Here is a 27,746-nt window from a genome sequence, read left to right on the forward strand (position 1 = left end):
AGTCAGTACAAAATTAGTAAGGACTTGTGATGATATTGCTCAAGATCCCACATTTCCAAACTTTTCAAGAACGCTCTGGAAAATATTGACAACATGATCGGCAAAAGATCAACTCTTACACACTGCATGGAGATAAGGTTGTACAATATGATATGATCACAGACATGGACTGAAAACTAAAAGCAATGGTTTAAAGTTAAAATGCCTTAATGATTTGTTTCTTACATACACAAGCTTTTATAGTTATGCGGATTACTTATGGATTATTGTCATGTTACTATCGGCTGTTTGGACTCTCATTCTGACGGCACCCATTCAATGCAGAGGATCCATAGGTAAGCAAGTGATGCAATGCTAATGAATAAACAAACTCATCTACATCTTAGATGGTCCGACGTTTAGTAAATATACAGCAAATTTTCACTTCTGGGTGAACTATGTCTTTAAGTAACTTAGTCAGCTACATGCCCTTAGTTAACAAATTTCAACAGGGACTTTTTTACTGGTCAACAACATGGCTACACTTACCAGCACTGATATTAGCACCTAACTAGCATAAAACTTCATTAACAACAGAGTGCTACATGATCACATAAACCTTCCCCCTTACTTCGGTTTCACACACAATCTATTAAATACCACATATAGCCAGTCCACACATATGGCCATTATCACGTGTGTGATTGTGTGCATCGTGAGAAAGGAGCATGTGTACCTCTATGCAAAAGTGTGTGTGTGTGTGTGTGTGTGTGTGTGTGTAAGGCCTCCTTTTGTGTCACAGCATGTTGTTTTCACACCTCTATAATTGGATGTGAAACGGAGAGGATCGTCTTGCATTTGTGTGAGAATTACGTGGTCTTATTGAAGTCCTAATGCCCAAGTTTGCACCGCAGCGGCGGCGACCAGTGCGCGGTATGATCAGCTCACCCTGATCCCACCATCTGATGGCTATCACTGTGGCATTTGTACACAGAGGTTCTCTGTCGCTTTCGCCTGGGTATTCAGAGTCTCTAAATGCTACAGGCTTATTTTCACACCGCATGCCGCAGCCTGACACAAGCGGCGGTCCTTTGAGCTCCAGATTAGTTTAAAAAAAAATGCATGATTCAGACAATGACTTTGATGCCGGTGGAAATAAAAGAAATGTCGTCTAATGCCAGTCTGCCTCCTCCCTGCTAGGAAAATGTTAGAAAGTTAACCAAAATTGCTCCATTTCCAGGTAGCAAAAAAAGCGATTTTTTTGAGAATGGAAGGCTGGGTTTGTGTTACTGTTGTGTAGCTGTCACAAAGAGTAGAAATAAGACTGATGGTTGGAGCTGTGACACAGAGGGTATACTGAGAGGTTTTGTGCTTGTGGCATCGTGGGTTAGAGTTCAGCCAGACTTTCCCAATGCAATATCTAAACAAAAAAAAAAAAAAGTTTATTTTAAATCCTAATTGAGCTGCAATTTATGGCTGCACAATTATAATATTAGACTGCAAAATAATAAATAATAAATAAATGATTATTTACTTAATCAAATAAATGATTGAGATTATGAAAAAATGTTGAATGTTAATTACAGAATTCATTTAGGTCTACTCCTGTTTTCATGTTTTTCAGGGCATTATTATTATTGATAAATCATGTCCCGGGGATGTTTTTTTTTTACTAAATGAACTTACTAAGTGAAAAATGAACAAAACTTACAGATTACATTTTTTTTTCTTTTGCTAATATGAAGGATACAAATTTTACCAGGCCTTTATCCTTGATATTTTTTACAAATATTTTCATCGTTTAACCTTTTACCTGACCCAGACTTAAAATATGAAAATTCACATTAAAAATATAATTTTGTTGCATGTAAAAAAAAGTATGACAATCTAATGACAGATAGATAGATACACACATACATCTGAAAACTCTACATGTGAAGTCACTGTCCTCCATCGAAACAGCAAGTCTAACACACATTTTAATTATTAATAATTATTTTATCATAATTGCGCAGATGTAGCCCTATTAATTTCTAAAAAATGGTTTGCAATAAGAGTGAGCTACAGCATGCCACAAACTCCTAAATAACCCCAGTACACGCTGCGGGAAATGTTAAACACGGGCACGTAGGAGACGTCAACTTGACTGTGAAATGTTTTGCAGTCCATTGTTTTCCGCCAGCATCTCCATCTAATTGTCTTGTCCCATTAGGCCATGACCAGGGTTTGGCAGAGGAAGACAGGCTCCCTTGGCAGATGCCTGCCATTTGTCTGAATGCCCTTGATCGACTCGTGACAGATGTCAAGGCTTCCGTTGAGCGGGCACTCTCCGTCACATGACCTCTGTTCAGTGCGTCAGGATAACGTGGCGTAGTGGCTCTCTCGCATGCACCCGTATGGATGCACGCACTCTTTGGCATCCATCAGTTCCCTGCTATTACCTCTGACAGGGCTCACCTGCCCAGATTGCATGGCCCATGCAAATTCAACCTGGCAGATGAGTGTTTGAATGGTAATGCACGACTCTGATTGATACTGATAGGAGGCGTGGATGTGTGTGTATCGGTGCGTGTGCGGGTACGTGGAATTTGCCAAACTGAACTTTTCCTAAAGTTGTCGGAAAGGGCTCAAGGTAAACTGGCACACAAGTCATTCACACACTACAGGACTGAAACTTGTTGCTGGAACAAGTCTGTGAAAACAGCCCCAGGGCGTAAACAACTTTTAAAGCTCTTACAGCTCTTTTCCTCACTGTGAGAATCTGTGCAAAACCGATCACAAAACAAATCCTCCATGTTGTTGGCTGACATGTCCAGAATCTAGAAAGCTGATAAAATAATTCATCATAATCTACTAGTGGAATTTTTTTTTTTTACTATTTGTACAGTATATAAGGTATGTTTGTAAATGCACTACCGGTTGAAAATCTGGAGTCAGAATTTGCCTTTGCTTTATTTATAAAACTTTAATACAACAAATATGCATCAAATTGATCAAAAGAGACAGTAAATACATCTATGATATTACAAAAGATTTATATTTTAAATAAATGCTGTTCTTATGAACAATATAACAATAATTTCTGAAAGATCACGTACTGTAACACTGAAGACTGGAGTAATGGCTTCTGGAAATTCAGCTTTGCCATCACGGAAATAAATTACATTAAAAATATATAAAAATAAAAAAACATTTCATTGTAATGATATTTTACAATATTAATGTTTTTACTGTATCATTCATCAAATTAATGCACCCTTGGCATGAATAAGTGACTTTCAAAAAATTTAATGTTTCCCTAATTAATATATATAAAAAAAGACAATTGCCCCAACTTTTAATCATTTTTATATATTTTAAACTAATTCAGTATAAACATTTATATTAATTCATTCATTCATTAAAACATTACCTAAAAAAAATTACTACTAATTCCAGGATCATAAATAATCAAGGATTCTAATGATCTTGTAACTGACACAGCTTGACCGTAATTAGAAAAAGTACACAACAAACAGACACTAAATGAGAAACTGTATGTACTTGTAGTGTGAGTTTGGCTTAAGTATAGACAAAGCTATCAAAAAAAGCCATGAAGAGACATATAGAAGAATAGCAGAACCCACACTGAGCAGAAAGGATTTGATCTTATCTTCACATTGATGTAATGCATGTAGCCATTTAACAGACATCCAAAAATACACACAGCTAGGGGACTGTATTTGTCTTTCACGCATCTCCTCCTCCACGAAGGCAGATGTGTTTCTAATAAAACCAGTCCTACCGTTGACAGAGCGCAAAGAGTCGAGCTGAATAAAAGACACATAAATGTTATATTACATTATATTAGAGAGCAACTTGTCTTTTGAAAATCATATTTCCCATGTTACAAAAACAGCATTTTTCCATCTTAGAAACACTGCCAAGTTATGGAACATGCTACCAGTTTCTGATGCAGAAAAGCTAGATCATGCATTCAAGACCTCTAGACTGGACTATTGTAATGCACTTCTAGCTGGTTGCCTTGCATCTTCAATAAACAAGCTACAGGTAATGTATCTCGTAACCTTGTACTTCAGTTACATCTGAAAAGTGCTATACAAATAAACTTGAACTGATTTGAATTAAACTATGTTTAGGGAAATTAGCACCAGTGTGATGTGCCGTGAACAGTCATGTATAAGGAGTTTGTCCAGCCCGAAGCTCACTTCCTTCTCTGGCATTTCTCATAATTCCTCTATCAACAGCCCCGTCACTGTCCCTTTTTTCTACCCAGACGGCATCACCATGGAGACAAAAAAAAAACATCCTCGGCAACACAAGCTCTCATCTGGAACATCAAACACACCATTGTCAACTTGGAGAAGGAAGAGAAAGTGAGAAAGCGTTGAATGCTTCCTTTAAGGAACACCGGCAGTGTGAAAACTCGAAGAGGTGGTAACGAAAAATCCTGTTGTTTGCAGTAGAGAGATAAGACAGTCAGATATGAGGACAGTGTACACAGTCAAGTCTTACTGCCGTGTCTGCAGGGCTTGTGTGGAACCCATGCTTGGGCCTGTTTTACACAAATGGGAAGAGGCACAAGCTACACATAGAAGATAAGTCGTGGATTTGTTATTTGGAATTAAAGCACGGAAAGCACAGTGACGAACAGCGTGTAGGTGGAGATGTGATATTTGCAGAGGGTATGAATACCATTTAGGCCGGCTGGTCGACTTCACCACAGGGGACATCCCATCTCTGTACAGGCTCTTGGTCTTACTGAAGTTCACAATGTTGAAAATCACCCTCTGAAACAACAAGAAGCAGACATTTGTAGGCAGATGGAACCAAGGGTTATTTTATTATATATGAAACACAAGCAGTGGAGAAAACAACAAAAACAACCAAAAATGTGACTCTGTGAACAAACTGAAAAACAAAACTTATTTTGTATGTGACATTAAGGGGCTGGTAAATCCAAAAAATTGGTTGGATAACTATATAGTGCCCTCCATAAGTATTGGAACAGTAAAGACAAAATTGCTCTACTTGGTGTGGAGTAAAGGCATTTGCATATATGATAAAAATATGAATATGAGACAAAACTACATAATTTTATTATTAGCTCAACACATACATATTTTACCAAACAATATGTACAGCATGTTTAGAGTTCATCCCACTATCTCCAGTGAGCATAAGAATTGGAACAGTTGACAGTTTTTTTTTTTTTTTATGTTTTTAACTTAACAATTAATGCAACAGAACACAGCTGATCATGTAGAAAGAGGCAACTGTTTCAATATTTATGCTCACATCAGATAGGGGGAGGAAACTCAAAAAAAGTTCTGACATTCTTAGTTGGTAAAGCATGTTAGTTGTATCATCCAATAATAAAATGTAGTTGTAGTTTTGTCTCATATTCATCTTTCAAACATATTTACAGATTTCTTGACTCCACGGCAAACAGAGCAATTTTGTCTACTGTTCCAATACTTATGGAGGGCTTTTGTTTAAATAAATAAATACATGGAAACAAGGTTATTTTATTGTATGAAAATGAAGACTAGCAGTGAAGAAGGAAACCTCATAAAAGTATGTATTTGCAAACAACAAAAGAAAAAAGTATGTTACATTTATTTAAAAAACAGACATACAATAAATATTTATTTATAAAATGTTAATTTCTAAATTAATGAACAGACAGACAGACAGACAGACAGACAGATAGATAGATAGATAGAGGCTATAGCAAACAATTAATGGAGTTTTATTTATTAAAAATAAAATTACCACAACAAAACTCTGGGTTGCACTTTTTTTTACAGTGCGTGTACTAACATCTACTTATAGTGTACTTACAGTGTATTTATCTAAGAAAGTTCTGGGAATACAAGGTAACTACATGGGGTACGGTTAGGTTTAGTGGTAGGTTCAGGGTTAGTACCTAGTTATTACATAGTTATTGTAATTACTATAATAAGTACATAGTATTTACATGAGGAACAGGACTGTAAAATAAAGTGCTACCAAACTCTTTAATATATTATTTACATTCTATGCCATTAATTTCTCATTCTCTCCCCCAAAAACAGTCTTGTTGTTTGCTGAAGGTATCTGATCCAGCCCATTCAGCTGAATCATGAATGCCCCAGAGATGCCAAAATGATGGTAGTTAAATTTTATATTAAACGCAGCAGCAATCTCAGTCAGTATAGCTCATTTAATTGTCTGCAAACTAAAGTACACTGTGTTATGAATTTGATGAATAAAACTTCAACTTGATGGTACGGAGTATAATGCAGTTTCTGATCATTTGTTGTGTGTCAGGCAGATGGAGCAATTTGTAGTGCTATATAACCAATGCCATACAGAATATACAAACAAAATAAAAACTTGAAAACTAACAGCTCTACTTTGAGCAAAGATTTGAAATTCTCAATCGGGCTGCTCTTCACAGAACCTCACAGCAAGTTTCAAAATTAGCAGCGCAAATAGGAAGAGCTGTACGAGACACCAAACGTGTTAAAAGAATCTTGCAGGATCTCGCTGACTACGTAATGTGAAGATTGTGTGAACTTCCAACACAAAAAAGACAATGGAGACAAAACTGTAGAGAGATGTGAGAGTTTCTCTTCATTTCCTCAACACATGTAACTGGAGAAATAACAAAACACTGTCTGCCACTGGATTTGCAAAAGAAACACAACGCTGAAGGAATTGGAGGTCAGGTTATGTTGAGGTGAAAAGACACAATATCGCACTGTACCGGGACCTTGGAAAATAATTTCTTAATTTGTATATTATTCATGATGTATATTGATATAGAGGCAAGCATTTCCCAAAATATAGACTGTCAAAAAATGAGGGCTCCAAAGGTGAATAGATAACATTATCAGAGGGTATTTGGGCTAATATTACCCTTACCCCATTGCACCATGAAAGGAAGAGTTTGCTTCAACTTCTTTAGGACATAGACAATGGTTAGGAATGGGAGACCAATGCTACAAAATCAGATTTTAAATTAACAAACATACAAATTAAGTTATATTATTTTAGACATAATAATATATAATTCTTTTACAAAATAAACTATTTTAGTACAAACATTTAAATTAATCACCCATCTTTTACAATAAAAAATAGTTATTTAGAAGCAAATTTGTGTGAAAAGTAATTGCAGGATCATAGAGGAGAGCATGTCTCAAATGATAGTGTGTTAAAAAAATAACTTTGGAAAAAATTACAAAAGAGTTTGTAACAGTTTGCTTAAACTTCTTTAGGGTATAGACAATGGTTAGGAATGGGAGAAATCTACAAATTAAGGAATAATATTTATTTTAGATATAATGGCACAATGCAAATATAACAAGTACACAACAAAGGCATAATATAATGTGGTAAAGTTTTTTTCTCTTAATAAATTGAGTGATTATTGTATTTTCACTTTCTGATAATGATTTTGAGAGAAAAATGCAACCACATTTCCAATGCAACCACAGAGTATGATAGGAAATGTAGCTGTGAACTGAATTAAAGGATATAAATTGAAGAAAAGAATAGAAGCATAATTATGACCAACAGCCCAACTCAAAACAGCCCCAACTTTTTCCCACTGGTAGTAGTTTTTATAGACATTATACGCTTTTAGAATGTCATAGAAGCATTGGAATTAGGATGCTGGTTCAAGCCTCGTTACCAACAGCTAGCATTTCTCCATTGTCACATCCCTCCTCTCACCCACCTGTCATGAGTCTAGACCTGTGGTCGCTGCAGCATGACTGGGGCAATTTGAGGGCAGGTGAATTTGTCTTCAAACCCATTTTCTAATATCACGAGAGAATGAAGTTTATGAAATATGAAGTGTATAAATAGTACAGACAATGCTAATAATGATATGTCCAAACTGTAAATGACTCCTTGTGATAAACCGTATCAAATTCCCAATTAAGCCCAGGTGTAGAAGTCAACAGTGTGCAAACGAAATCCAATTACAACCATTCTCTCCTTTTTTCAGTGCCTGCTTTCTCTAAGAATCCCCCCTCCCATCATCCACCCACCCCGCTGTTCCCCTCCCATCAGCGGCTGCAGTCACAGAAGATGGGGGATTGTGGTCGGCCTGAATCAGCCAGGGCTAAAATGACATTTAACTGATGTTCAGACGCGAGGTAGCTGCTGGAACGGGTAGATAAGACCATTGCTGCTGGCATTTCAATTACACTTTTACTGCCCTACACATCTGTTGCCAGCCTACTTTCAGTCTTTTTTCCCCCCACAGGCAAATACATCCTCATTCCACTACCTTTACATCACGCCACTCTTTCTTCTTCTTTTTTGCCACCACAAAATTCAGATTGTCTGCACTGGCAGGTGTTTACTGGATCTAGACTGGAATGTATTGCTGCATTTGAGGGTGGGACACAGTGGGGTCAGTTCTCTCTCCAGCCCAGTGGTTCTCAACTGACCCAAAAATGGTTCCCAGGTCTGTTCTGGGCCACATGATAGCAGGAAAAAACTAAACTAAATGCAGCCAACAAAATAAAAGTTTAAAGGGGAGTAAAAAAAAAAAAAAAAAAAAAAGATATAAAGGATTGGGGATATGTTGCAAGCCAGATACAAATACTTTATCTTTAAACTTTTTCAGTTCACTCACACCATTTTGTTGGGTGTTTTTCCATGAGGCTCATGCACAGAGGGTAGTCAGTTGTCAGCTGTCCAGCAGAACAAAGCTGTATGCCTCTGTGAAGGTGACTCCTTTAGCTGACGTTGTCAGAATTGATCTGTATCATTCATATTTCTTCCCCACTTATATTCATAGTACTACGAGAAGCTTCTCTCTCTGTCATCATTTGCTACAGCGTCTTCATCACAGTCAACAGGGGAGTTACTCAGAAGACGGGAGGGCTGTGGGTAAAATTGGACGCACATTTCATCTCAGGCTCATTAAAAGCTTTATGTAAGAAAGAAAGAGATAAAATGCACACATACATACTGTAAGTCACTGGTGGGCTCCCTTGCACAAGTTAAGCCAATGTATCTACACTGAGGAGTAATTTGGAGTTGGTTCCCAAAACAGCACAGCTCAGTGCAAAGCTGGTCATGGAGGAACTGTGAGAACAGTAAATTTAATTACTGTTAGAAAGACAGGAACACATTACCATCCAGCCTGCCTGAGATGTCATTTTCATCAGGCATGTCTAGTTCTTTCAGTGCACTTTACACTGACACATATTCACACTCACATGGTGTCTCGTGTCATGGAGCCTGACTTTTGACTTAAAGTATGGTCCACTATGATCCTTATTCTAGCAGTTTCTCCCATATGATCAACATGTAAATGTACTATGAACAATGGGGTGGGGGTCGTGGCCTAATGGTTAGAGAGTTGGACACGCAATCGAAGGGTTGTGAGTTCGAGTCCCGGGCCGGCAGGAATTGTAGGTGGGGGGAGTGCATGTACAGTTCTCTCTCCACCTTCAATACCACAACTTAGATGCCCCTTGAGCAAGGCACTGAACCCCCAATTGCTCCACAGGCACCGCAGCATAAATGGCTGCCCACTGCTCCGGGTGTGTGTTCACAGTGTGTGTGTATCACTGCTCTGTGTGTGTGCACTTTGGATGGGCTAAATGCAGAGCACAAATTCTGAGTATGGGTCACCATACTTGGCTGTATGTCACGTCACTTTGACAAAAATTCTATTAAAAAAACTAACTAAACTAAAAAACTAAAACAAAGCTACGTAACTGGCAACATTTTTAATATATATTTTCACATTTATATAACAAATATATATCTTTGTGACATATACTGTATACATTAGTACCGGCATTATATATACCTATGCTAATATTATTTTTATTTTACATGATAAAACATTTACAGATAAACTACCACTCAAAGTTTTGGGTCATTAAGAATTCTAGGGTCATTAGGATTTTTTATTTATTTATTTATTTTTGGAAAGAATTAATACTTTTTATTTAGCAAGAAATAATTAAATTAATTTAATGTGACAGTAAAGACATTTATAATATCACAAAAAAATATATTTCAAATACATGTTGTTTTGAATTTACATGAAGTTTCCACAAAAACATTAAGCAGCATAACTGTTTTTAACATTGGTAATTAAAAATAGAAATAACAACTAAGCACCAAATCGGCATATTATAATGATTTCTGAAGGATCATGTGACACTGAACGACTGGAGTAGACTTAATAAATGGAGCAAACATCTATAATTTGCATGCAAAAAAAAAAGATGTAGATGAAAAAAAGTTAGAGGAAAATAATCTATATATCCTTGCAGACTCTGCAATTAATACTTAAATAATACTGTACTTTTGTGGCACCATAGTACAATAGCAAGCATATAATTATTGTTAACAGCTGTTGTTGTTATATAGTTAGTGGCTGCATAGCTGTAGTAAAGATTTCCTTAAAACCCGATGCTGGGATTAAATAAGAATCCTTATTTATACACACAACACAAACACCCGCTCCAAAGGCGAAGTTCTCCTACATCTCAACATCAAGCTGCTCTGAGCTGCACAGGTGAACTAATGATTTACACACTGTTAAGAGACAGAGAATAAGAAACCAGCAGAAAAGTGAACGAGAAAAAGATTGCCAACAAGCAATGACCTACCCAGTGCTCCTGAACAGAAATAGCTGGATGTCAAACAGCGTTTGGGGGCAAACGGTGTCTTTTGATACTGATCGATCTGCAGAGACCTGCTCTGGGGAAAACAGTGCTGAAATATTTAAGAGACTTGTCTAAATGGAGGGAAACATAAATAATGTACTTTGTCCTCTGTAAGTCATGTTCTTACTAAGGAAGTTCAATGTAGATATATTAGCTTAACGACACTGAATCATGCAGAATGCAGTGGGGCAAATAAAAGTACATACTGTATAGTGACAGGGGTTAAATACAGAGTACACTGAGCCATATACAAAAAATACATATATTTACTCAACAAAATTTAAACTGTAAATTGAAATTTTGCTTTGCTTTGTATGTAACCAGAATGATCAACTTGCTATGTATATCTAGGGGTGTGCTGGTTTCAGAATTGGTGATGACGGTTATGACGTGAGTCAAATGTGACGGTTCATAACATAACCGTCGGGGGGGGGGGGGGTAATGCTAGTGGATCTGTCGTAGAGTCAGTTGGTTGTTCTTGGAGATAGCGGGTTAACTCCGTGTCAGCGCGCGCTCTGATCGGTAAAGGGGCAGAGATTCCAGACCTCCGTTTATTAAGGAAATGCGTCACAAAACTCATCATCCGCGCCACAGTTTTTAGAGCAAATTTCAAAGCCGCACCCGTCTGTTCTAGAAAGGATGCAGCAAAGATATTTAATGCTAATGTATGAGGCATAGGCCTACGCTGAGTTTCATTTACAATGAGATGCGCTCTAGTTCACAGTGCAGTGCAAGTGAACGCGGCGCGCTGGTGCTTCCATGTCACGGTTATCATTGTCTGCTATATTTGCTTTTTATTTATTAAAATACATGCAATTGGTTGATGAAACATTTATTAAAATTAAGATAAAATTTGTACAAAACGAAATTCGTTTTTAAGAAAGGTTTTCTACAAAGCAAAATTTAATGAAGTGGTAAATATGTCTGACGATTTACAAAACTTCATTAAGTGGTAAAAACCATGTTTCCCGATATATTGCGGATCTTATGATCCTATCTAAAAAATGAAAATAATTTTTGATAAAAAATGTTTGTAAAAAATATTTTAATGACACGGTTTTGCCGGTTATAGAGTTCTAATGACGGTGTTCAACTATAACCGCCGGTCTCACGGTTATATACTAACCGTCACACCCCTATGTATATCAGATTAAATGATCATATTAAATGAATAATTCTAGTAATTTTAAATAAAAAAGTGTCCTGTATTATTTTACAGAGTATAAAATAATTCACACAAAAAGGTATTTCATTCTAAATGGTCTCAAAATCCTCCTTCCTTAAATAAAAAGAAAAAAAAAAAAAAAAACAAATTAAGCCCATTTTTTTCAGGTACAACAACTGAATCTGAGATCTAAGTTAAGAAATGTAGTTTTGTTAAGAAAAAACAGAAGAATCTGCAGAAGAAGAATAAAGCTGCTTTGCCTGTAATATTACAATGTAAAAAAAAAAATATTCTTCAACATTGTAAATAAAACAAAGCATTCTGAACCATGTTTTATATTTCAGTCTTTCAACTACAAAATTAAATGTGTTACTTTTTTTTCAGAAACTTACTAGCCATTTATGAGTGGAAATCGTTTAAAATTTAATCTTATAACATACTTTCCAATGCATCATTTAATCATTAAAGGTAACATTTCTACTGTTCTGTCCCACGTGACACTCTTATTTGGTATAATCTAGCAGTTCAAATGATTACAAATCAAAAGAGCTCAACATTTTTTCCCTTAAAGCAAAATATCTGCAATATTTCTTTGTGTTCCACAAAAGAAAGAAAGAAAAAAAAAATCACAAGAGTTTGGAACAACATAGCTGAATAAATGCAGATAGTTTATTTGCATTAAATTGTTTTTATATGCTGTCAATTATAGTGTTTAGGAAAAATCAGAATCGGCAAAAATCGGTATTGGCAGGTCACACTTATAAAAAAAAATCGGAAATCACAGTTGGCCATGAAAGCTTAGAAGCTGAAAGCTCAGATTTAGCACATTTTTGAGAAAGAAATTTCACATACTGAATAACTGCGAGCATTTCGAGCTGCAATTTAATGTCAGCTTTTAATTTCCTCCTTAAAAAGGGATGTATTCAATAACTTTGATATCAGATAACAGAAAACTGCGGCAGGCATTTCTGAAGCAACGGGCATGTAGACCTTTTGTTTGGTTCAGGCATTCAGAACCTTTTGTGCAGGATTATTTAATTCCACTGGAAAACCAGGAAGTGGGCGTTTTTGCTGTATTTAGTGAAAAGGCAATTGCAATCTGCCGCCTCATTGTGTGGCAGCAACACGTGATTCTAACATGTTTAATTAGGTCTCTCCATCGCCTATGACTGACGGTCCAGCAAAACACAGACGACACAATGCAAAAGGTCACAGTCACTCACACAATGGTGCTCGGAGAGCTTTAAAAGCATTCCATTAACCTACTGATGGCTCCGTGCACAGCTATGAGGGAAAGACCTTTGTATACGTGTTTGTAATACTTAACCCTATGCCAGTAGCTTATATGTGCGAGTCATGCTATTGTGCATGCAATAAATCAATGTTCTTTTGTGTCCACGCCAACTTACATCAACCATAATTAACAAAAATGAAGTCAAAACATATTGTAATGCACAAATCGGTCAAACTAAAAGGAATTTTACATCCTTTCTTGTCTCATGGTTCATGATCTCACCCTCCATTTTGGCATGACTTAAAGGGATAGTTTACCCAAAAATCACAATTCCACCATAATTTACTCACCCTTAGATAATTTTCAAACCTGTACGATGATGTTTCATCTGTAGAACACCATATTAAAAGCAATGTTCCCTCTAATTTTTTCTTTCTTGCTGAGCAAAACTTTTCTCCACTGAGAGGCCATTTCTTGCACCTGAGCAGATATATTCACGTTTAAACCCTGTACACTTTTAACTTGTGCTATATTTTATTTTACCCTTGATATAACTAAAAGATGTATATTTTAGGTTATTTTTTTACAGTATAATACACTGCCTTTCAAAAGTTTAGGATCAGTAAAGTTTTATTATGCACATCAAGGCTGTAGTCTATTGTCACGCTCCTGGACTCATTATGTTGTGTTTTCCCTCCATGTGTTCCGTGTCCCATGTTGATGGTCTCATTCCATGTACCTGTGTTTAGTAATTATCCCTAGTATTTAAGTTCCTGTCTTTGCATCTCTCCACTGTTGGATCTACTTCGTCCATACTTGTTGGATGTTCTGTGTTACTATTATGGATTATACCTTTGATTTCTGGATTAAAGACGTTTGCTTATCTAACAATCCTCTACGGACACCTTGACAACTGAACTAATATGAACAATATAAAACGCACTAAGGATTAATTCATGAATATTAATCAGGTTGTTCGCGTTCGCTCGAACTGATTTGCTGAATTCAATACAGGGACGATAACAGGTGAGCGCTAGCCAATGAGTTTGTCATTTTCTGCATTAGCTCCGCCCACTACTGGAGAAACCAAAAGTTAAAAAGATGAAGAATTCCAAAGGAACTCCGTTATTTTGACAGGAAAATACAACAAAGTTCATAAAACCCCTTATGGCGAAATTAAAATCAAGGACCGTGACGTCGCCCGGCATGGCGCAGCCGGGGCCCCACCCTGGAGCCAGGCCCGGGGTTGGGGCTTGTATGCGAGCGCCTGGTGGCCGGGCCTTCCCCCATGGGGTCCGGCCGGGCTTAGCCCGAAGGAGTGACGTGGGGCCGCCCTCCTGTGGGCTCACCACCTGCAGGAGGGAGCGTAAGGGGCCGGTGCATAGAGGATCGGGCGACAGTCGAAGGCGAGACCCCCGACGACCCGATCTCTGGACACGGAATCTGGCTTTAGGGACGTGGAATGTCACCTCGTTGGCGGGGAAGGAGCCTGAGCTTGTGCGGGAGGTCGAGAGGTACCGACTAGAGATAGTCGGGCTCACCTCAACGCACAGCTTGGGCTCTGGAACCACACTTCTTGAGAGAGGCTGGACTCTCTACCACTCTGGAGTTGCCCATGGTGAGAGGCGGAGGGCTGGAGTGGGTTTGCTAATAGCCCCCCAGCTCAGCCGCCATGTGTTGGAGTTTACCCCGGTGAACGAGAGGGTCGCTTCCCTGCGCCTTCGAGTCGGGGATAGGTCTCTCACTGTCGTTTGTGCCTACGGGCCGAACGGCAGTGCGGACTACCCGGCCTTCTTGGAGTCTCTGGGAGGGGTGCTGGAAAGTGCTCCGACTGGAGACTCCGTTGTTCTACTGGGGGACTTCAACGCTCACGTGGGCAGTGACAGTGACACCTGGAGGGGCGTGATTGGGAGGAACGGCCCCCCTGACCTGAATCCGAGCGGTGTTCTGTTATTGGATTTCTGTGCTAACCACGGTTTGTCCATAACGAACACCATGTTCAAGCATAAGGGTGTCCACCAGTGCACGTGGCACCAGGACACCCTTGGCCGGAGGTCGATGATCGACTTTGTGGTCGTGTCATCAGACCTTCGGCCATATGTCTTGGACACTCGGGTGAAGAGAGGGGCGGAGCTGTCAACTGATCACCACCTGGTGGTGAGTTGGATCCGATGGCGGGGGAGGAAGCTGGACAGACTCGGCAGACCCAAACGTACTGTGAGGGTCTGTTGGGAACGTTTGGCCGAGCCCCCTGTCAGAGAGATCTTCAACTCCCACCTCCGGCAGAGCTTCGACCGGATCCCGAGGGAGTCTGGAGATATTGAGTCCGAGTGGACCATGTTCTCCACCTCCATTGTCGCTGCGGCTGCTCGGAGCTGTGGCCGTAAGGTCTCCGGTGCCTGTCGAGGCGGCAATCCCCGAACCCGGTGGTGGACACCGGAAGTAAGGGATGCTGTCAAGCTGAAGAAGGAGTCCTATCGGGCCTGGATGGCTTGTGGGACTCCGGAGGCAGCTGACAGGTACCGGCAGGCCAAGCGGACTGCAGCCCGGGTAGTCGTGGAGGCAAAAACTCGGGCCTGGGAGGAGTTCGGTGAGGCCATGGAGAAGGACTATCGGTTGGCCTCGAAGAGATTCTGGCAAACTGTTCGACGCCTCAGGAGGGGGAAGCAGTGCCCTACCAACACTGTTTACAGTAGAGATGGGCACCTGTTGACCTCAACTGGGGATATCGTCGGGCGGTGGAAGGAATACTTCGAGGATCTTCTCAATCCCACCGACTTGTGTTCCGTTGAGGAAGCAGTGGCTGGGGACTCGGAGGGGCACTCGTCCATCACCCGGGCTGAAGTCATCGAGGTAGTTAAAAAGCTCCTCGGTGGCAAGGCACCGGGGGTGGACGAGATCCGCCCCGAGTACCTCAAGTCTCTGGATGTTGTGGGGCTGTCTTGGCTGGCACGCCTCTGCAACATCGCATGGCGGTTGGGGACAGTACCTCTGGACTGGCAGACCGGGGTGGTGGTCCCTCTTTTCAAGAAGGGGGACCGGAGAGTGTGTTCCAACTATAGGGGGATCACACTTCTCAGCCTCCCTGGAAAAGTCTATGCCAGGGTACTGGAGAGGAGAATTCGGCCGATAGTGGAACCTCGGATCCAGGAGGAACAGTGTGGTTTTCGTCCCGGTCGTGGAACACTGGACCAGCTCTATACCCTTTCCAGGGTGCTGGAGGGTTCATGGGAGTTTGCCCAACCAGTCCACATGTGTTTTGTGGACTTGGAGAAGGCATTCGACCGTGTTCCTCGCGACATCCTGTGGAGGGTGCTCCGGGAGTATGGGGTCGGCGGCTCCCTACTTAGGGCTGTTCGGTCCCTGTACGACCGGAGCAAGAGCTTGGTTCGCATTGCCGGCAGTAAGTCAGACCTGTTCCCGGTGCATGTTGGACTCCGGCAGGGCTGCCCTTTGTCACCGGTTCTGTTCATAATTTTTATGGACAGAATTTCTAGGCGCAGCCAAGGGCCGGAGAGTGTCCGGTTTGGGGACCATACGATTTCGTCGCTGCTTTTTGCGGATGATGTTGTCGTGTTGGCATCCTCAGACCAGGACCTTCAGTGTGCATTGGGACGGTTTGCAGCCGAGTGTGAATCGGCTGGGATGAGAATCAGCACCTCCAAGTCCGAGGCCATGGTTCTCAGTCGGAAAAGGGTGGATTGCCCACTTCAGGTTGGTGGAGAGTTCCTGCCTCAAGTGGAGGAGTTCAGGTATCTTGGAGTCTTGTTCACGAGTGAGGGAAGGATGGAACGTGAGATTGACAGACGGATCGGTGCAGCTTCTGCAGTAATGCGGTCGCTGTACCGGTCTGTCGTGGTGAAGAAGGAGCTGAGCTGTAAGGCAAAGCTCTCGATTTACCGGTCAATCTACGTTCCTACTCTCACCTATGGTCATGAGCTGTGGGTCATGACCGAAAGGACAAGATCCCGGATACAGGCGGCCGAAATGAGCTTTCTCCGTCGGGTGGCTGGGCGCTCCCTTAGAGATAGGGTGAGAAGCTCGGTCACTCGGGAGGAGCTCAGAGTAGAGCCGTTGCTCCTCCACATCGAGAGGAGCCAGCTGAGGTGGCTCGGGCATCTATTTCGGATGCCTCCTGGACGCCTTCCCAGGGAGGTGTTCCAGGCACGTCTCACCGGGAGGAGGCCCCGGGGAAGACCTAGGACACGCTGGAGGGACTATGTCTCCCGGCTGGCCTGGGAACGCCTCGGGGTCCCCCCGGAAGAGCTGGAGGAAGTGGCTAGGGAGAGGGAAGTCTGGGCGTCTCTGCTTAGACTGTTGCCCCCGCGACCCGGCCCCGGATAAGCGGAAGATGATGGATGGATGGATGGAATACAACAAAGTACATAGTTTACATGTAGCGCGTCAATTCTGTCTCTCTCTCTCTCTCTCTCTCTCTCTCTCTCTCTCTCTGCATGTGTGTGAGACAAAGCCAAGGCGAGTCATGCGCCTTTAAACTAGAGTTTACGGTACGTCAAATACAGGGGAGGAGGATCTCATTGACTGGGAATCTGATCTGGAGATTGAACTGCCCCATCTCCTCTCTCCGTCGTCTCCGCTGGTCCTGTCCAGCCCTCCTTCGTCCATAGTTCCCACGTCCAGCCCCGAGGTGGCTTATGATTCTCCAGTGCCTGCTCCTAGAAAGTGTCTTCCAGTGCCTGCTTCTTGAAAGTGCCCTCATTGTCTGTTTTTTTAGAAAATGCCCACTCTCTCACCCGCTCCAGCATCCTCCACCACTGTTGTCTGGCAGCCCCTCTGCTTGCCCTCAGCCCACAATCATCGAGGTCACACCTAACGGGAATTTTGTTACCGTTCTGTGCCCATCCTCCACTTTTTCCAGCACTTAATCAAGCCACTCTTCTTGAATACATGATTGGCTCTCGTGTTAAGTGCACCACAACCATTTAAGTATTCGATTCCTACAGCGACTAATTTGGTGCACATCATTCTTTCTATGAAACCTGTAAACCGCATTCACCAGTTCTGACTCTATGGCGGCATCAGCTCTATAGTGGTTTGCCCCAGCATTGTGATTCTTTCGCTCTTACTAGAACTAAATTAAACTGCTTTCCAAACTCTTTTTTTTGCATGTGCGTGGCACATTATTTCTTCTGTGCTGCCGCGGTGGAAGAAGTGCGCGGCCGCGCGCACACAGCTTAGAAGGAACATTGATAAAAGTCAAGTCAAGTCACCTTTATTTCTATAAAGCTTTATACAATTCAGATTGTTTCAAAGCAGCTTCATAGTACTAAACAGGAGGATCAAATCAATTATGCAAACTTCTTCAAATATTAGACAAATTCCTATTCTGCAGCAAGGCTACTCTACAAAGACAATAGTGTCATTAATCAGCTTAAGTCAGTTCAGTTCAATAAATGCATAAAAATCATCAATTATAAATGGCTCTACTGAAGACAATGGTGTTGTTATTCAGCTCAAATCAGTTCAATGCTGATTCAATTCTGTACAAAAACAGTGTTGATTTAGCAAAATTAATTAATAATGAAACAAATTTGATTCTCTGAAATGTCATTATCCAGTTTAATTCAGTTTTGTTCTCATCCGATGGTGTCAGTGCAGTTAAACTGATTATATTACTGAATATAAAGTGTCTTTTACACCCTCATGAAAGCAGATGGGGATCAGGACCTGTCAAGATCAAAAAATAGGACAAAACTTCACAGAAGTACTTGTGCAATATAAATCAAGTGCTCTGAAGTCATTCAACACCTTGGTTTCAGAAATAAACTGAAAGTTAAGAAAAATCACACTTGGCATCTGTGGTCACCATTCACTTTAAATGAATGGGAAAAAGCTTGGAAATTTAGTTTGAAACAGCAGCTACCATGAACAAATAAAGTCAACAGAGGTGAATAAACAACAGAATTTTCATTTTGCGAGAACTGTTCCATTAAGGGACATTTGTCTCCAGGTTACATTCCTACTGTACAGATACCAGGTCACTCAGCTCTGCTTCCAAGCACAAAACTGAACAGTAGTGCCACAATCTCCAACTCAGGATCAGACAAATACATAAACAAAATGGAACAGTGTTGCCATCCTCCTCTATAAAAAGACACTCTGTAGCTATCTCTCCCGTTCGCTCGGGGTCTTCCGTCAAGTAAGTGGCGACAGAGAGGTGGAATTGTCAAAAGTGATGGATGACTATCAACCTTCTGCTCTCCCCCTCTTCAGTCCTGGGAGATTTACAGAGCTGCTGACTACCAGGCATGAAAACCAATCTCTTTCTCCATTTCTATCTTTCCCTCTATCTCGCCAACACTCTCCCCGTGTCTTTCTTTTCCCTTCTATCTATCCATCTATTATCTTAAGCCATTTCTTTCACCTCTGACAGATTTGGAGAACGTTGTCTATCTATGCAACCAATCAGCTCGCATCGTTGCTGGGTAATACGGCGGAATACAGGTGACACGTCTGTCTCAGACGAGGACGTAAATTGCCGCGGTCTATGACAAGCGTTCCGCCTCCCATCCTCTCCTCCCAACAGGATAAAGAACGGAATGCGCACACATCTAAATGTCGCAATTATAACATCACAAAGGGTGGCACCGTAGGCTAATTGTGCTCTCAAAATAGTAATGGCTTTATTATCACAACTATTTTGGTGAGTGTAATGATCGTTAGGAGGCATTATGTTAATGCAATTAAGCGCTAGCATTATTGTTCCAGACCTCTCTAATTGGGGGGATCTCAGAGGGCACCCTGTTTAAATATACTCAATGATACATTTACACGGCCCTACGGTAAAGTGGCAAGGAGAATGAAGAGTTTAAAGATTAATATGCTTACAATAAAATCAAACAATAAAAAAAATAAACAATACAAACACTGGCAGAACCAAACTCCTGTTTGCTCTTGCAGCAAGGTTGGCCACCCATTACTGGCTCTAATGGCACACTAAACAAGATTATATTAATTTTATAACATTTGAACACATTTTGAACACTTTCAAAATAATATATCATAGAATAAAACTCATTAGTTAATTAGTGTTATATACATATACAAATAAGACAAATGAATAAGCCAGACATTCAGTAAGCTATTCATAAATAAGATATTCAGTTAGACTGATTCAAGTTACTGATTCTTTTTGAATGATTCATTAAAGGATTAAGCCATGAGATTCATTTGTTCATGAATTAGATTCTATTCTTGAGGTCAGTGATTCATTTATATATATATATATTTATATATATAGGGGTTAAAGCAACTTTTTTCTGGGGGCGGGGCAACCCATGCAAAGCATGCAATGGCTGTGGCAACTTTAACATTTGAAAGGATACTATGGCAAAGTCATTGCTTTCTTTATTCAAACTGATTTTCTTTTTCATGAATATATGGTTGACCTGAGGAATGAAAGCTATATCATACACTTGGAAAAATTAAGAGCTATCTCACTACACTTAGCTAACCAAATGAGACAAAACATTGATACTTGGTTCACTGCAACAAGACAATATTTTAATATTTTAAAGAGATTTTCAAGTAAAATAAAATAAAGTTAAATAATGCAATTGTATTTGGAAATATTTAAACTAACATAGGGTTGTAATCTACTGATTATTTTGGTAATCAAGCAATCTACTGATTATTTTGACAACTGAGTAATCTGTTATTTTTGGTAACACAGACAGACATACTGTAAGTGAAAACCAGGCTTTAGTATGACTATTTATATATAAACTAACAATGAAGAAATACAATTTGCTCAAAGTATCAAAAATCAAAACCACATAATATTAACATAACTAACTTAAGTACATTATGTATTAAAACAAATACCTGCGGGGGGCGCCAATGGCCTGGTGACGTTTCACTTCACAGTGTGATTAAACGATGTTTAAATCCATTTTTATATTTGGCCACATGCAGAAACGTTTATTTTTAAATCTTGATGTAAATTATTTTTTTTTTTTTAAATGTAGCTGTGGTGTGCATAAGAGATAAGATTTTACAAATATTTTACAAATCTTATCAAAGACAAACTTTTGCAATTCAGATTGAATTAAATCTTTTTAAAAGTAAAAAAAATAGTCAAATATTTTTAGTGTTGTAAATTGGGCTAGGCATCCAACAGTACATTCCTCCAAACAGGCATGTGTCACATGCTGTAATGATATCCAAATGTTATTCAAATTGCCATCTAATCAACCGTCGTGAGTCTGTGAGAGTGACCTTAGACTTTAGAAAAACTGGGCGAGAGAGATGCCTGTTGGCAGGGGTTGCCCTTTTGCAGCACATCTGAGACCATTTGCGTGGTTTGTCTTATGATGGTTAATATGAAGATTTGGGTTAAACCTTCAGCGCTTGTTGAAGATCAGCACAAAGGGCAATTTCACCATCTAAAAGCCATGGAGAGGCCTGTACTGTGACCCCTCACCATGATCTCTCGCCTTTCTGTCATCGCACAGGCATGCAGTCTACCCCAGGTTAATCAGATATGTTCATGTTTTCCATTCATATTTCATGGCTCATCAAATTCAAATGAATTCCGCAAAAAAAAAAAAAAAAAAACTTTGCATGAAGGTGTAATGTTCTCATGCTGGTGCCTTGTTAGATTTTTTGAAATTTATTTATATTGTGTTTGTTTGTCTATTTTTACACCACAGGACAAGACGGGCGTGATTACCAACATGCCAGCAGCACGATGAGCAAATTTAGACCGGAGTGAGAACACCATCACAAAAGGTTCTGTACAAACACACACATTTTACAGGAAATACACACTTGGGCTGGGATGTCAAAGCGAACTGCTTTTTGAAGTAATTTTTAGCTTCTCTCTCACAGCGTACACTCTCTATCAGTGGACTGCTCCAGTGGGGCAGCACGGCACAGACATGGAAGGAGAGGGGGAAAAAAACAGATAGAGAGAGAGGGGAGAGAGAGAGAGAGAGTGTGAGAGAGAATGGATGGAAAAAAATGACAGTTGATGCCTGATATTCCAACAAACAGGAAACCTCAGTTGACCTATGGGTGAATCGCCGAGACCATTGCTGACCCACAGACTCTGCTTTTTAAACATTAAACTTTATAACAATTGTGTAATTTTTCTGTGCTGCATTGATATACAGGAAGTTTGGACAGATATTCTTAACATACAGAACATCTAAATACTGTGTATAACATACATACTATATATTTTAGCAATAGTAAGAGTAGTGTGGTTGTGGCGAGTGGTGCGGGCCCGAGAGGCATGGGAATGAGGAGTGAGGCCAGGTGTAGTGATTGGAGATGAGCTACACCTGCGCCCCACCGAGATGGAAGGATATAAAACTGGAGCGACTATAGTGAAGGACGAGAGAGGACCAGGCCTGGGCCATATTTTATGTTTTGGTTTTTATTTTGTGCGCACCAGTCGTCCGTGAGGGGCTGGTGCGCTGTTTTGTGTTTATTTTGAATTATTAAAGTTTAATTTGATTGTGCGCCGGTTCCTGCCTCCTTCTTCCCGATGATTACGAATGTTGTATTATTACAGTGGTGCCGAAACCCGGGAGAAGGAGGGACGTGCTGCTTAAGATCCCTCGCCGCTGTGGTGAATCCGCAGTGCCCTCGAGCTGGGACGGGGACGGGCGAGCTCGCTGCCGGCCGCCCACGATATGGAGGGGCGGCTGCTGTCCGTGAGGGAGCGGAGGAGTCGGCGCCGTTCGCCAGGGGGCCGGAGCCTGCTACCTCCGCCAAGGAATCCGGAGGGGCAGGGAACGGGGGACTCCTGCCGGCTGCCCAAAACCGGAGTAGCCATCGCCGTCCACCGGGCGGTGGAGGAGTGTCGTGCCGTCCGCCGAGGGCCGTCCAGTGACACCGCCAGGCACCGCGGAGGAGATCACCCAGTTGGTGGAGGGCCGAGCAGCAGTGCGTTGGGTGTATGTGACGAATGGGGCGGGGCCGAGAGGCCTGGGAATGAGGAGTGAGGCCAGGTGTAGTGATTGGAGATGAGCTACACCTGCGCCCCACCGCCAGTCTTGAGTCCCACGTAGGAGATGGAAGGATATAAAACTGGAGCGACTATAGTGAAGGACGAGAGAGGACAAGGCCTGGGACATATTTTATGTTTTGCTTTTTATTTTGTGCGCACCAGTTTATTTTGAATTATTAAAGTTTCATTTGATTGTGCGCCGGTTCCCGCCTCCTTCTTCCCGATGATTACGAACGTTTTATTATTACAGTGGTGTTATGCTATTCTGAACATTAGGGGTGGGGGCGATATGACCAAATCTTATCACGATATGAGAAATTTTATATCACGATAACGATATATATCTTGATATGGTTATTTTTTTGAATACGTTTTTTTTTAATGATATTAAGATCTTTGATACCATAGAATTTTCATAATCCTTGTCAACAATGTCGATATCAAACTAATACAAGAAAAGAATAATAAAAAATACTTAAGCTCACTGGAGATAAATAAACAGTCAGTGATGAAATAAGAACAAAAAACTAATTACAAGCAATAGGACAAAAAATAAAATGTATAAGAAGTACATTGTGGAAATGAATTAGTCTTCACTGTGTAAGTTATATCCATCTATATGTGTATATCTCTATATCTCTATCTATGCACAAACCCAATTCCAAAAAAGTTGGGACACTGTACACATTCTGAATAAAAACAGAATGCAATGATGTGGAAGTTTCAAATTTCAATATTATATTCAGAATACAACATAGATGACATATCAAATGTTTCAACTGAGAAAATGTATAATTTTAAGGGGAAAATAAGTCGATTTTAAATTTCATGGCATCAAAACATCTCAAAAAAGTTGGGACAAGGCCATGTTTACCACTGTGTGTCATCCCCTCTTCTTTTTATAAAAGTCTGCAAACGTCTGGGGACTGAGGAGACAAGTTGCTCAAGTTTAGGAATAGGAATGTTGTCCCATTCTTGTCTAATACAGGCTTCTAGTTGCTCAACTGTCTTAGGTCTTCTTTGTCGCATCTTCTTCTTTATGATGCACCAAATGTTTTCTATGGGTGAAGATCTGGACTACAGGCTGGCCATTTCAGTACCCGGGTCCTTCTTCTACGCAGCCATGATGTTGTAATTGATGCAGTATGTGGACTGGCTCTTCCCTGAAAGAGACGATGTCTGGATGGGAGCATATGTTGTTCTAGAACTTGGATACCTTTCAGCATTGATGGTGCCTTTCCAGATGTGTAAGCTGCCCATGCCACACACACTCATGCAACCCCATACCATCAGAGATGCAGGCTTCTGAACTGAGCGCTGATAACAACATGGGTTGTCCTTGTCCTCTTTAGTCCGGATGACATGGCGTCCCAGTTTTCCAAAAAGACCTTCAAATTTTGATTCGTCTGAACACAGAACAGTTTTCCACTTTGCCACAGTCCATTTTAAATGAGCCTTGGCCTAGAGAAAACTGCTGCACTTCTGGATCATGTTTAGATATGGCTTCTTTTTTGACCTATAGAGTTTTAGCCATCAACGGCATATGGCACGGTGGATTGTGTTCACCGACAATGTTTTCTGGAAGTATTCCTGAGCAGATGTTGTAATTTCCATTACAGTAGCATGGCTGTATGTGATGCAGTGCCGTCTAAGGGCACGAAGATCACAGGCATCCGGTATGGTTTTCCGGCCTTGACCCTTATGCACAGAGATTGTTCCAGATTCTCTGAACCTTTAGATGATATTATGCACTGTAGATGATGATGATGAACTTCAAACTCTATGCAATTTTTCTCTGAGAAACTCCTTTCTGATATATTTTTCACCGCAGCATTGTGCGAATTGGTGATCCTCTGCACATCTTGACTTCTGATAGACACTGCCACTCTGAGAGGCTCTTTTTATACACAATCATGTTTCCAATTGACCTAATAAGTTGCCAATTGGTCCTCCAGCTGTTCCTTATGTGTACATTTACAATATACACACCTATATTTTGCATGACATTTCAAAATGTCTCACTTTCAATATTTGATATGTTATCTAAATTCTATTGTGAATAAAATAGAAGTTTATGAGATTTGTAAATGATTCCATTCCTTTTTTACTCATAATTTGTACAGTGTCCCTTTTTTTTGGGAATCATGTTTGTGTGTACTGTGTATATATATATATATATATATATATATATATATATATATATATATATATATATATATATATATATATATATATATATTTATACATACACGCATAATTGTTAGCATTACAATTTTTTTTTTCTTACTCTAGTTACAGAAGTGATTTAGTCAAGAGATTTTCTTGAATGGCAGACAGGACGAATATTGAACAGCTTACCATTTAAGACCGAAGTCCGGATCCAATATAGTGTTACATATGTACTGCATTTCTCTCTGAACTGTTAACATTCCCTTAAGAACTAATTGACTGTGTTTATGAGGATACTTGTATTTGGACACATATAAGTGTTTATGCAATCATTCAAAGCCAATAAAGCATCAAAAATGCTCACGAGCTCTATTAGCAGCTGATAAACACAGACAGCGTGCACATATAGCTCCGTTGTTTGTGTTTCAACGGCCTAAAATCAGTTGTTTTAAACTGCAGTGCTTGCATATATAAAGTGACCACACGCACAACAACGTGATGTGAGCGTGCATGCTGTAATTCACACTCTGCCTGCATCCCCGTGTAATGCATGTAAGGCTGCCATCATTCAAAATATTAAAAAGTATTGCCATAACCAATTTATTTTGCAGCACCATGAAATAAACAATAGAGCACAATATGAAACTATAGACTTTTAATTTCGTCCATCTGATATATATCGTCATATCAGCCAGTCCTACTGAAAATATCCCATAAAAGTTCAAAATAATGTTGAGAAGTATTTTCAATGAAGTATGAATACAATCCTTATAGGTTACATTCACCATATTGTTAATGTCATGTGACCTACCAGCATCAGCTGCATTGCATCACTGTCATTCAATAAACTGTCAAGTGTTCATTACATGCATACTTCAGAATCTCACCGGAAGTCATCCAGGTACTTTTCTCCTACTGTTTTGTGAGTACTATCAATTCAGACATAGTACTTTTTCATAAACTGTTTTGGTTGGGAAGTATGCGATTTTGGATGCAGCCATTCTCATTCTAGAAGGATTTAATTTGATTTAAAAAAAAATCCTGATCTGGTGAAAGTGAATTTTAACAGATTTAAAAGTACTAAAAGTCACAAAATTCTCATTCTGATACCACTGGCTCTTTAAGTTCCTGCCTTCTCTGGGCCAGCAGCCAGTCGTATGACAGGGTGGCAGATGGGCAGCTGGGAGGGCAAATGTGGAGCTGCCTTCAGTGCGTGTTGGTCTTTTACAGAATGATAAGGTCAAGAGCTTTATTTTTCTTGGTTCTTTTTTCCTTCTTCCCCTCTAGTCTGCCACTGTTCTGAGGTTTTCTTCAATCACGCACACATGCAAACACAAAAATTTACCACAGGCTTGCGAGAGTCGATATGTTATTCAGTTTTTTCTCAATCTGCTATAATTACAATACAGCCCCCTGGTCAGAGTTGAAATGGTGCCAAAATCCCCCACCGGCCGGAGAATGAGTCACAGAGAGATAAATATTACAGCAGAATATGTGTGTGTGTGTGTGTGTGTGATTGTTTATGTGTTGGAGGTGAGACAGAGGCTATGAATACCGCTCTCCGGGACAGTTCACACTGTTACTATCAGCAGGTATTCTCTCATCCTTCTAACGTCCAACTGAATATGCAGATTTTAAGGAGAAAAGGGCAAATAAATAAGAGTGCATAAATCCAGCCTTTGTTTGCATGAACGAGGGGTTTCCTGAAAGCGTACGGACGGCGACTTTTAACCCCCGCCGGTCTGTAGAGGAGGATGATAGATTTAGCCTTCTGTCTTGCTGCTGCTGGCCCATCAACGCCAGCTGAAATGAGAAAATTGAAGTGGGCCTGTGTTATTGCCTCTGACCCTCTAGAGGCCAAGGCATCGTGGGGTGGATAGACCGAGGGAGGGAGAGTGAGATGTGCTTGCGGAGGAGGTAAATAATGGCACAACACTGTTACTCACTTCCGTTGACTTCAGAAACGCCACAACCGCTTTAAATAATACAGAGGAAAAAAAGAACAGCTTCAAGAGCCTGAAAACTTCCAACGGCCCCCGACAGCACTGCTGCGTTGGCAGGAAGTGATGTCACAGGTCAGTGTTTTTAATTCGGAACGCTCCCAGGGGTACAGCGACCCCTCGGCCCTGCTGGATCAGCAGCGGTGATGGAGGGAGGCTGAGCGCGAGTGGCACGCCATCTCTGTGGAATATCAATCTGCTGCGTCTAACCGTCTCACCCCTCAGCTAACGACCTTATTAATTAATCAGCGCCGAACTGACTCGCTTATTTCTCCCCTTCTCGCCTGCTTGTCTTTAACCCCTCCCTCGTCCTTCCCTCGGCTTCACCGGGGAGAGCATTTTGTAGATGTGAGGTGAGCTCTACCCCATCTGTGGCTTCAGTACAGCTTGGCAGTGTGAGTTTTTGATTGAGGGGCTGTATAAAAGCAATCTTCCAGACCTGGGGAGGGAGAGAGAGAATGAGAGCGGGCGGGCAACACTCATCTTTCTGCACATTGCACGTCTGGCTGCTTGCCTGCCGGGGCCTGCGTTT

General features: G+C 40.7%; 1 protein-coding gene across 1 annotated transcript in view; it reads right to left on the bottom strand.

Annotated features, from left to right (window-relative positions):
* Window positions 1-27,746, bottom strand: part of agbl4 (AGBL carboxypeptidase 4) — a 285,604-nt gene that overhangs the window by 158,239 nt on the left and 99,619 nt on the right. Inside the window, exon 5 of the mRNA XM_052564307.1 lies at window positions 4,675-4,769. Within this exon, the coding sequence (XP_052420267.1) occupies window positions 4,675-4,769 (95 nt within the window). The remainder of the gene's footprint in view (window positions 1-4,674; window positions 4,770-27,746) is intronic.

This window comes from Carassius gibelio, chromosome B8 (assembly GCF_023724105.1).
Source record: "Carassius gibelio isolate Cgi1373 ecotype wild population from Czech Republic chromosome B8, carGib1.2-hapl.c, whole genome shotgun sequence".
NCBI classification, from domain to species: Eukaryota; Metazoa; Chordata; class Actinopteri; order Cypriniformes; family Cyprinidae; genus Carassius; species Carassius gibelio.